Source organism: Saccopteryx leptura, chromosome 5 (genome assembly GCF_036850995.1).
Source record: "Saccopteryx leptura isolate mSacLep1 chromosome 5, mSacLep1_pri_phased_curated, whole genome shotgun sequence".
Classification (NCBI taxonomy): domain Eukaryota; kingdom Metazoa; phylum Chordata; class Mammalia; order Chiroptera; family Emballonuridae; genus Saccopteryx; species Saccopteryx leptura.
The window spans coordinates 195,962,141-195,974,527 of record NC_089507.1 but is presented as its reverse complement, the minus strand read 5'-3'; the positions used below and the strand labels follow the sequence as shown (position 1 = coordinate 195,974,527).

Genomic DNA, 12,387 nt, shown 5'->3' with positions numbered 1-12,387 from the left:
CAAGAAATATTCCTGTGGCCCTGGGAACCACTTGTATGGAATGACAATCTTCACTTTCACTTACTTGCTTGGAGCTGACTATTCTTCACAGAACATAACCACAACATTCTTTTTAAGTAAATGAACAAATAAAAATGAGCTTAAAAACAGGAATGACGACAAAAAATGAGGAAGCCTTAATGTGAAAACGTGTTGGGAGAGAAAAATAGGCTCCTGACAATTAGTTATAATCTCAGAATGCTAATGGCCTTGTGAGCACGAGGAATTATAATTGGTCTCTGGTGGCCTGTTTCTGCTGTCGAGATGTAATTACAGGATACAGCATTTCCAGTTTTTAACCAATCCATTCATTCAACAACTAGCATTTATCTAGTACTGACTCTGGGCCTGGCACTGTGCTGGGTACCAATAATGAAAAGACACCTGCATTTAAGAAGATCACCATTTAGAAGAAGAAATAAACAAAGTTCATAATTCAGTTGTTAGATGACAGAAGACAGGTGTGAACCAAGCCTTCTGAAAACATGAAGGAGGGCATCACTACCATGTCCTGGCATAGCTAGAAAAGACTTCACTAAACAAAATGTGTGCATGGTAAGACACCAGGATATAAGATACCCACATGTAATTTGTCCTGCATAACTCAACTTAAGAATGCCCAGGACATGTCTACTTGGCTGTCTCTGATTTTCCTAATCATGAATGCACTAGGGTTGCTGGAATCCATCAGAATCCACTGGTCGAAACTTCCAATGAGAATGTAGTCTAATGGACAGGCACACATCCTGTCTATGGAGGCCTGATGTTTCCTAAGGGTGAAAATTATTTCCTTTGAAATGGCACTTTCGTGAGAGTGTGTGTCTATGTACACACAGATGCAGCACCACTCACTCTGTATGGTGCAGGGAGCCTCAAAACACAAAGACATTGGAGGAGCCTCATTTGCTTCTCCTTATGCTTGTCAGTGCCCAGTGTTTGGGGTTTGACTCACAGACCAGCCAAATGAGAACCCTGCCCTGCTTGGGGCACTGCAAATCACAACTGGCCTTCTTTTCCTTTAAGACTGAAATCTACTCTCTACTCAAATATCCAAACATTGGACACACTTTTTTTTCAATAGTGTCCTTTCCTAGATAAAACAAACAGTGACCAAATGTACTCCACAACTCTAGAAGCCCAAGGAGTAAGTCCCCTCTAAGACCCCTGGGTCTCGGTGCTCCAGAGAAGAGAGGCACAACTTCTGCATGTGACCAAAGCAGGCGCCGGCTAGAACAGACCCGCAGGCCTGCTTCCCGCAGGGCGTGCAGCCCCTCCACAAAGACCCCAAATCACATCTGCGCTGGGCCTGGGGAGGGTTCAAGACCACTTTTGTTCTCTGTAGCCACATCTGAAAACTTAGACATTCAAATAATGATATCAGCAACTCAGTTGGAATGAAAACTACAATTTATGTGAACTAATTTGTTCTGCAAGTGATTTGTGGAGATAGCCTTTTGAAGGCTTGTTATATTTTCCAAATATTTTCACCACACACACACACACACACACACACACAAATACTGCTGACAAGAATGGAGGGGTTGGAAACAAAACAAAATAAAAATCACGCACAAATGCCTTTAGCATTATTTTTCATGGTATTATCAGTCTTTAGGGATAAGATATTTGGTTGTCAGTTGTAACCTTGGAAACTCGCCTAACCAACTTTCAAACAAAAAAGAAGATCAAGTTGCCAAAGTTCACTGCTCAGCTGCCAGATACTCCAACTAAATGATATTATCCAGGTACGTTTTGCCCAATAAATTTAATTTCTTAGAGAGAAACTTGAAATGTATAAGAGAACCCTGGAGAATTTGAATTTTAATAATCAATTATTCTTGAGACTGATTCATCTTATAAACATATGGGATATGCAAAATATTAAATTAGTTTAAAAAGCCAGACCTCTAACGCATAGTTGTGGAAAACTTTTACATAAATGAAGAATAATTGCCAAATGTTCTGATGCTGTAATACAGTTTTTTTGGCTCCATGGTGTATAATGTTTCCACACTTTGGAAAAAAATAATAATAATAATTCCTTTCTCTAACGTCACTTTTTTCCACGCAGGAAAACAGCTGTCTTCTATATCTTACTGTGCTCACAGTAAAGGCTTATGATTTTTTTACATCCTTAGGTGGAATGTTTCCTAAATGCTGGAATGATCCTGGAGCTGTTTATTTCTAAAACAAAAACAGCAAGGCCAGGCTGGGCAGCACCCCACACATGGGCCAATGGACAGCAGTGAGGGCAGCAGCCAGGAAAACAAGATGGCCCTGGGTGGCCTTCCCCTGGACCACAGAGAGCAGGCACAGGACGGGCTGAGGAGTCTTCATTTCAGGTCGATCGTGACGGCCAGCACTGACTCCTCAAAGGCCAGGAAGTGGACAAGCGGTCCAGAAGCACCCAGAAAGCCCTGCTCATACAGTCACTTCACAATGTGTGCAGAATCTCACAAACCCAAGGACACCACAAAATGAACTGTTAAAGCAGAAGAAATCTAGTATTTAGACTACACCTTTAATTGTACACTTTTAATTTATATCAGCACAAACACTTTTACACAGCATTTCCCAAACTCCTGTAAACATTTTGGCCACATCACATTCTTCAGAATGCCTTTCTTATTTGCTGACATGCCTACTTTAGTCTTGCCCTAATCAATAAAACAAACACACATGTCTATTAGATTTTAATTGTCCCAGTACCAGTGTTTATCAATTGCTGTCCACAGACCAGTGCTGGTCCGCAAGAATTTTCAGGCGGGTCCACAAGAGTTAACCACCCTGATATTGTATGAAGATTATAGAATCCATAATCATTTTGTCTGTAATCGCCACGGAACATCAGGTGGTTAACTCTTTCACAGATCTGCACAAAATTTCTGGCTGACCGGCAGCAGTCTGCAGACTGGTGGTTGAAAAACACTACTAGTACCACCTAAAATCATCTCCGTACCACACTGGGTTCCTTACTTTGGGAAACAAGGTCCATGATCCAAGCTGGTTGAAGGATTCACCTACAAATCTCAGCATCTTGCCCAGCAGAAGTCAAAGCCAGCTGCTGCAACTCTGCCCAAATCACTAAAGTCCCATGCTTTTCCTTCTTAAAACAATCAGTGATATAAGGGTGGTCATTTTCAAACAGGCTCAGCTCTGAACTGTACACTAGCGCTGAGTAAGGCCAAACCACCAGCCACCTTGTTTATGAGAACAGTGCTGGTCAACAGTGAACACATGCCCAGTAAGGGGACAGCCCAGCAAGGCATGGGGCTGTCATTCCCCAGACAGACTTACGTTCACGGCTTCTGCTTTATATTCGTCATTGCTGTCTGGGGCAGAGAGTGCCAGCAGGATTGGACACACTTTGTTTTCGATGTCATGCTGGAAAATCAGATCCTGTTCCAGAAGAACTACGAGCACTTCCTGACCTGACTTTCTGACCTGGGGGAGGAAGAAAACGAAAGGTGAAACACTGAACGGCCGTGTCCTCAGGATCGAGACTTTATCTCCCTCCCCTGAGGTTCTGGCCCTGCGGTCACACTTCCTCTGGGGCCTCAGAATGTGTGCTCCCTGTCTGACTGACTCCTGCCATCCAATGTTCTCAGACCAGTGTCCTTTCCCCTCAACCCAATTCGGTCTGGATCCATCTGTACCCTAACAGCACCTCACACTTTTCTTTCACAACTGGTATCCCAGATCTCTACTCACAGACATGCACACACACACACACACACACATTTTTCTGTATGATGACACACCGCCATCTGTTTTTCCTGCTGCAGAGTGAACCTGGAGGCTGGGTGCCATGGCTGACCTGTCCTCTGCCTTGTGGTGCACCCTCAGGACCTGGCAGCAGGTTGATGACATGGAGTGCATCCCTCCCCAACCCCAGGCAAAAGGACCGTCCTCCTATTGCTTTGTAAAACCCTGGCCTGGGCGTGAATTATGTCAACTGCAACGGGTGGCCACAGGCAAGGGCCCTACATGTGGGACACAGAAAATGAGGACTCAGTGCAGAAAAGAGGAAGGTAGAAGAATGTTCTTTGCAGTTGGCATGGGGTAAGCAAGCATGAGAACTCAGAGGGAACTCAGACATTTTTGGGGAAATAAAAGCACAAGAAATTCCAATTGCTAGAGCCACTCATGAAATATGCAACTCATGGCCTGACGGGGAGGCAGAACAGGGACGGGACTAGGAGTGCAGTCACAGGTGTGTAGCAGAGAGCAGTGAAAGGAAGGCCACTCTGTGAGACTGGAGCCACAGCAGCAACCCAGCATGAAACTTTCTGAACACGTGACAGACAGGATGAAAACAATATTTGAGAATAGTGGTCTTCAATCACTGCTCTACAGACTGATGCTGGTCCGCCAGAAATTTCATGCTGTTCTGCAAAAGTTACTTCAGGGTGGATGGCAGGAGCGAAGGAAGGAAGGCAAGCCATAGAGAGAGAGCAGAAGCCCATCTCTGGGACTTAGAAGAAAGGCAGAATAGGAAAAAAGAATGATAGTGGGCATAGGCGTGAGGCAACTGCTACAAGGTAGGTGGGCATGGCTCACAGGCAGGACGGCTGCTCTGGCCATTGCTACAACACCTCAGCAAACCCAGCTGACTGTCAGGCACTGGGCTAGAGCCTCTACCCTCCTGGAGTCCAACATATGGCACTAACATGTGACAAAGCTCAAGAAAAGTGTCAAATCCCCTCACTCAGTATAATGTCATTTTTAAGAATGTATCCAGGCCCTACCCCTGCCTGTGTGGCTCAGTGGTAGAGCGTCATGCCCAGCATGTGGATGTCCCGGGTTCAATTCTCGGTCAGGGCACACAGGAGAAGCACCCATCTGCTTCTCCACCCTTCCCTCTCCCTCTTCCCCTCCCACAGCCATGGCCTGACTGGTTTGAGTGAGTAGGCCTCGGGCCCTGAGAATCCATGGTGGTTTGAGTGAGTAGGCCTCGGGCCCTGAGAATCCATGGGCCCTCGGGCTCCATGGTGTGCACCTCAGGTGCTAAAAAAATGGCTTGGTTGCTGAGCATCAGAGAAACGGCCTCAGATGGGCAGAACATCACCCCCTAGTGGGCTTGCCAAGTGGATCCTGGTCAGGATGCATGCAGAAGTCTGTTTCTCTGCCTCCCTTCCTAAGAAAGAAAAGAGATGAAGAGAAGAGAAGAGAAGAGAAGAGAAGAGAAAGAAAAAGAATCCAGAGGAAAAAGAAGAGCCAAAAGAATGAAGCCCTATCCTTCACGATGCTCAGGGCATCTACAGCACAAAAAGGCTGAGAGAGCCTGACCAGGCAGTGGCGCAGTGGACAGAGCATTGGACTGGGATGCAGAGGACCCAGGTTCGAGACCCCGAGGTCGCCAGATTGAGCGTGGGCTCATCTGATTTGAGCAAGAGCCCACGAGCTTCAACCCAAGGTCGCTGGCTCCAGCAAGGGGTTACTCGGTCTGCTGAAGGCCCGCGGTCAAGGCACATATGAGAAAGCAATCAATGAACAACTAAGGTGTTGCAACGTGCAATGAAAAACTAATGATTGATGCTTCTCATCTCTCTCCGTTCCTGTCTGTCTGTCCCTGTCTATCCCTCTCTCTCTCTGGAAAAAAAAAAAAAGGCTGAGAGAAATCTATGCATTCAACAAAATTAAAAAGATAAAGATTATAAAGTTAATGTCTTGGGCACAAAGATGAACTTTCTGGGGTAGAAAATCTGTCCTCATCTTTTTTTTTTTTTAGATTTTTATTCATTTTAGAGAAGGAGGGAGGGAGGGAGGGGGAGGGAGAGAGAGAGAGAGAGAGAGGAGCAGGAAGCATCAACACCCATATGTGCCTTGACCAGGCAAGCCCAGGGTTTCGAACCGGCGACCTCAGCATTCCAGGTCATTTTATCCACTGAGCCACCACAGGCCATGCCTGTCCTACTTATCTCTTTATCCCCAGCACGAAGCACCGTACCTGGCTACTAACGGGCACTCAGAACCTCTTTGAAAAAAATGAATGAAAGGAAGAAACTGTCACATTATGATTAGACTTATGTGGGGAAAATATAAGTACCTAGAGAAAAAAATGCAAAGCTAATCAAAATACTGATGTTAGGAGAGTGGAAATAGGATGACTTTCTTTCTCTGAAAACGACATTTAATCCTGTCACACTGTTCAGCAGTTAAAAGTGAGTACATACTTGCTCTTTTAAAAATGCTGGATGGCTGACACCTTTTGCTGGCCTCAGCCTGCCTGCACTCAGAAGCCTTTAAAATAAATATTCCTTTTGGAAAAAAAAATGCTTGAATCAAGAAAAAAATTGTAGAATTTCTTGAAAATAACAATGATGAAAACTTGGCATATCATAAAAAATTACAAATACATTTAACCTTTATGGTAATCTACCCCCCCCCCCAAATGAACTGATACAGATAGAAATGATGCAAGGCTATTTGTTGAAATAATTTTAAAGTGGCAAAAAGGTAGATGTCACTCAAATGTCTATCAATAAACCGTGGTCCATATGCCCAGTGGAATACTATATAGCAGGGGAAAAGGAACAAGGAGGCTTTCCCTGGGCTGCTATGGACTGACCTGCAGGACAGTCTAGACAGTGGGAAAAACAAGGGACAGAAGAGCAGGTGCAGAAGCCACCTTGCATCTTACAGGAACGAGAGAGGTTAGAACATGAGGACATATATGTGTGTTTGCTTAGTCATACGTGTGTGTGTTTTTAAAAGGTAACAATAAACCAAACCCCAATAAAAATGGTTTATTAGGCACCCCTAAAATATCTACAGGGGAGGTAAAGTCAGGCAGCAGGGATGATGGCGGAAGTCAGGTTTCTCTGAATGTACTTATCTGCTTTACAGTTTTTCCTGTGGAATCATGTCAAAACATTTTAAATAATTATAAGTCTAAATTAAATCAAAATGTAAAAGCTAAAGCAATTCCTACAAATAAAAATAAATGAAAACAAATGAGCCTAAATGCATATCAAGTTGTTAGCTTAACCACAAGAAAAAGAGTTAATGCAAGTCACTTGCAAATGCAGTAATGATCATATGATTGTGCATCTCTTGGGGCAGATAAATAGCCTAAAAACCCCCCAAAAATCTTAAACTAAATTCAGTAATTTCACCATATAGTTTGTAATAATACTGGTATATTCCTTTTGGACATGCATACACGTTAATACCATCAAGAAGCAAGATTTGTACTGTGAGGAAAAAAAAAATATATATATATATATAATCAAATAAGTAAAAACAGCATAATCCTAAGTTTGAGTTGGAAACATCAATATAGCTTCAGGAAGAATTTTCAGTTTTTTAAGAAAATCAATTGTTCTGTCACTAGAAGCAATGACTAATCTCAGAGCAATGAACAACCCCAGTACTCACACTCTGGCTTCCTATTATCGTCTCCCTCTTAAAGGAACCAGGGCTCCTTGGAAAAATGGCCAAATGCAGGTAAAGGTGAGCTATCAAAGTCTACTGGGTCACGTCAGGAAGATTCAGGAGCTAACTTAAAGGGTCTCTACTGGTCAAAGCTAGGATAATTTGATCATGAAAAATGACTACAATATATGAAAGCATCCAATATGCTAACATTCACAGGTCCATAACAATACTCCAAATAAACAAATTTTTAAAACCTAATTGGTAACCTTTGCATACTATTAGGACACCAACTAATTATTTTAGAAACTGGTAGATAAAGGAAAAAAAATAAAGCATTTATCTTGTCTTCCCCGGACAGATTTTCAGGGTTATTAAAGAGCTAAGGGGGAACTTCTTTATAGAAGAATCCCAGTTATGAGATGAAGAAGAAATGATGACATTTGAGAATCACAACTATGCAGCCTCTAATGAAATCCTGGGTCCGAGCAATGATCACCAATGGCTACTCCTAGGTTGATGGGGAACTTGAGAATGAACAGATAAAGCTGACAAAACCTGTATCCAGTGACTGCACAGCTTTTTGCTTCCTGACTGGATGCAGCAGGAAAACACAGCTTCTCACTGTAGGATACAAAAATCTGGGTCTGATAGAGCCTCTAAATTAACCACCAGTTCGCCGGAAATACTGAGAATAGAGAAACTTCTCAAACGCTATGGTGACATGATCAGCTAGATCCCAAAGAGGGGAAATCCGATAGGACTAATGACCTAGTTTCCTCAACAAATAAACAGCAGGGGGGAAAGGGAGGGAGAACTTTATAAAATAAGAGATTTAAAGACATGTCAACCAAATACAATGTATAAACCTGTGGGTCTTCTGATTTGAACAGACTATCTGCAAAAAACCAGATATATGAGAAAAATGGGAAAATTTGATGAATTTTAAACAATTTGAAGTAGATGATATTAAGAAACGACTGATAATTTTTACACTTGTGATAATGGCACTGTCATTATGTTTTTTTAAAGTGTCTATATTTCTCAGAGTGCAATACTAAAGCATTCACAGTCGAAATGATGAGGTGTCTGGGAAACGCTTTTATCTGGGTTGGATTTATCTTGCTAAGAGAAATGAAAAAAGACTGGTCAAATGCTAATGCTCGCTGAAGCTGGGTGAAGAGAACACAAGCATTCTTTTTAATATTCTCTCTGCTATGTGTGTTTGGAAATTTCCATAATAAAAAGTAAAAAAAAAAAAGAAAAAAAGAACCATCTCATGATAATAAGAATGAGTGCTGTCTATCTTCCTCTGTGATTACAGGGATGGGGCACAAATAGACCTTTTGTTCCTGAATCACCTAACGCTAAAAAGCTGTTTTCTAAATTATGAAGATCAGTTAAATAAGACTAAAAACAATTTGCTACAGAGATCTGAAGGTTACAATTTTCACACCTGATTGTTTGGATCTGTGAGGTACCTCACTACAATAGGTATGAGATATTCGGAGAACACCATTGGAAAATTTGATCTGGTTTCTTGTAAAAAAATAGCAATAGAAGGAATCTGTTCCATCAGCTCAGTCCGTACTGTGGGCTCTGCAGCAATGAAAAGCAACAAAAAAAGAATTATATAAGAATAAGCCACGCATCTTATATAGTACACATTGATAGTTTCTAGCTTTTCTTACGAAAATACTTCATCAAAAAAATTAGACAAATGCAGTTTAAAAATCATTTCCCATTTAGAGTATTTATGCTATGGACTGGCTTAAAAAGCTAATAAGCTACACAGCAATATAAAAACATAAAAAGAAGAGAGAATGACAACTCTATTATAACAAGCCATATATAAATCGAAGAGGGCGCAAGGAGTCTGCATGCTGGGCCAGCGTCCAAAAGCCATTACAACTAATGGCATATATGCCAGACCTATGGGTTGTGCTTATTTAAATTCCAGCCAGAATGTATACATTATAAATAATTCTTTCATAAATGCACTCCCCCACAATCCACGCATCCCAATTATTTCTAAGGCAAAGCATTAAACAAAAGAGCGGCTTGAGCGCCAATATCCCACATTAAATTTAACACAAATATATAATTGCTTCAGCACTGTAAATGGTGACTCATTTATAAAGAGAATCCATTTAAGGACTCAAAACATCCACTTGGGCCTTTTTAAAAGCATTGTTGTCATAATCTTATGAATATTTTAAACTAATATGGGAGCTATATGGAAGGCTTATTTTCCTATTTTCAGTTTAAATGATTAAACCTAAAGCAAGCCTAAGATTTCGGAAACTTTCTGAAGCTGCGTACCAGTCATTATAACTGTGGGGGGTGGGGGAAGCAGCTGTCAGTACTGGCAAACCCAGCACCCGCTCATCTTACTCATCTTTCCAGGGGCGGGGGGCCGCGAGGGGAAGGGAGGGGGCTAGTGTCTCAGCGCTGCCACACAGCAGTGGGCTTTCTTCCAGGAGAGCAATCATGAAGGCAGAAAGGAAGAAAAAATCAAGATTAGTCTACAAAGGCCACAGGTGAGGGAGACTAATGACGGGATTGTTCTAATCCAAAGGACTCCTTTTGATCTGGTATTTCTTAGCAGCCGAGAGTCTGACAAGAGTCCTGAAACACAAAAGGCCTAACTGCCAGGGCAAAGAGCATTCAGAGCTGCTAGTCATTCTAATTTTCTAAAAATAAGGATAATTTGATGTCAAACAAGACACCCATTCTTCATGACAAAATCCATTCATAGTTAGACACCACTTAAAATATATTGTTTAATAAACAGATTTTTTATATTCGCTATTATTGGTTATAAACAATTTTTGGAAACACAAGTAAAAAGTAAAAGGAAACACTCTTTGCACAAACCTGCATCTTCTGACAATCTGACCACGATCGCCATGACCGTTAAGAAGTCTTCTTCATCATTACTGAAGTCCCGGAAGATATCGAGTAGCCCTCTGGCAATAATCTGACTGTGGAGACGAGAAATGATCCAACAGTTACCTGGGCAACACAGATTGCCAGGGCACGGGCTACAAGCAGGTCATATAACCAGACAGCAAAGGAAAGTCTATGACCTCCGTCCAGAAGGAGAACAGAGTTCCCGGAATGTCCAAAATGGTCATTCCAACATGGTCAACATCCTACAGCAGGGGTCAGGAAACTTTTTGGCTGAGAGAGCCACGAACGCTACATATTTTAAAATGTAATTCCATGAAAGCCATACAATGACCCGTGTACATTACACATTATCCAATAAAAATTTGGTGTTGTCCCGGAGGACAGATGTGGTTGGCTCCAGCCGCCCACAACCATGAACATGAGTGGTAGGAAATGAATGAATTGTAATACATGAGAATGTTTTATTTTTTTAACTTTTTTTTTTTTTTTAATAAAGATTTGTCTGCGAGCCAGATGCAGCCATCAAAAGAGCCACATCTGGCTCGTGAGTCATAGGTTCCCGACCCCTGTCCTACAGGGATGAGACCGCATTTTCTAGTTTGGAGGTCACTGGAGGTCGAAACTATCCACTTGGGAAAAGGAAAAATCTTTTCTCCTTTTCTGACTGATTCTTCAGGTCTAGATAAACTTGGAGACAGGCCCATGACAGTGGGAGAAAATTAAGTGACCAATAAACGCAGAAGGAAAAGGCCCAAAGAGACACTGATGGCCATGTCAGTCTTGAACACCCTCTACCCACTAGCTGCCAGCAGTATACCCCTGGCTGCCCCCAGCCCATGATGCGGCAACCTCAATCATCTCCAGACTCTGCGGAAGGGCCAGTGGGGGCAAAGTTACCAGTGACAGAGAACTACCACATTAGAGGGTGCTGAGCTAAGCTGTAAGGACCCTCTCTACACTACTTCGCAGGTTTTCTGTAAACCTAAATATTTTCCAAAATAAAGTTTAAACCCATAACAAAAAACCCAAAGACAAAAAAAGCCACAATGAGATAACACTGCACCTATTACAAAACTCAAATTTTAAGAGTGCCTAGTGCTGATACTAGATAAAAAAGATATAAAGCAATAGGAACGCACAAATGTTGGTGAGAATGGAAAATAATTGGATAGTTTCTCAAAAAGTTAAATATACACTTATTATTCAGTCCAACAATTCTCTCTTGAGTATTTACCCAAATGAAATGAAAAAGTATGTCCACACAAAGGCTTGTACACAAATGTTCATATTAGCATTATTTGTAAGAGCCACAAAATGGAAAACTGCCAAAGCTCGTCAACCAGGGGCGGCACACAGAAAGCACAGGCTGTCCACACAATGGAATGCGGCTCAGCGATCAACAGGAACGGACTGCTGGTAACCACAGGCACAGATTTCAGATGCATTTTGCTAAGTAAAAAAAAGCAGCCAGACAAAAAGACTACATACCACACAATTTCATATATATGAAATTCTAAAAGCCTTAGCATCAAAAAACAAGTCTCTGGTTGCCTGGGTCAGCAGTGGTGAGGGAGGGGCTGACTACAGAGGAGCAAACAAGGGAACAAAGGGATGATGGAAATGTTCAGACTGACTAAGGTGATGGCTGCACGGCTGTATACATTTACTCAAACTCATCTCACTGGATGCTTTCAGTGCCTCAATAAAGCTGTTTTAGACAAAGACACTGATGAGGGGACATTCAATGCAATCAGCAATGGCTTATGGTGGCCTCAGTGAGCGAGAAGAGGGACTGGCAAATGGAAAGGGATCCCTGCCTGCCTCTGCCTGCTCCTCTGGCTACGTGACAACCCAGGAACAACGCACGTCATTTCTGGCTGTGCATCTGGAGAATTAGCTGAAGTCAGAAACCCACCTTGATTTTCAGGAAAAGAAGAACAGAAATGTGGAATTCAAAGAGGCAGTCTTTTGGCCCAGCATATACAAAAAGAAATCCATCAACTCAAGCCTGTCTGTAGAGAGACTTATACCACCCCTGGGATGAAAGGTCGAGATCTG

The 12,387-nt window shown here is 42.2% G+C and overlaps 1 protein-coding gene across 6 annotated transcripts in view; it reads right to left on the bottom strand.

Moving 5' to 3' along the window:
* Positions 1 to 12,387, bottom strand: part of LOC136406964 (serine/threonine-protein phosphatase 4 regulatory subunit 1-like) — a 73,719-nt gene that overhangs the window by 29,364 nt on the left and 31,968 nt on the right. For all 6 annotated transcript variants that reach the window (XR_010751748.1, XR_010751749.1, XM_066387373.1 and 3 more), the window contains exons 4-6: positions 10,294 to 10,400; positions 8,873 to 9,015; positions 3,337 to 3,483 (exon numbers count right to left, since the gene is read on the bottom strand). Coding sequence is in view for 4 of the 6 variants with exons in the window: in XM_066387373.1 (XP_066243470.1) it covers positions 3,337 to 3,483; positions 8,873 to 9,015; positions 10,294 to 10,400 (397 nt within the window). In the remaining 2 variants the exon portion in view is untranslated. The remainder of the gene's footprint in view (positions 1 to 3,336; positions 3,484 to 8,872; positions 9,016 to 10,293; positions 10,401 to 12,387) is intronic.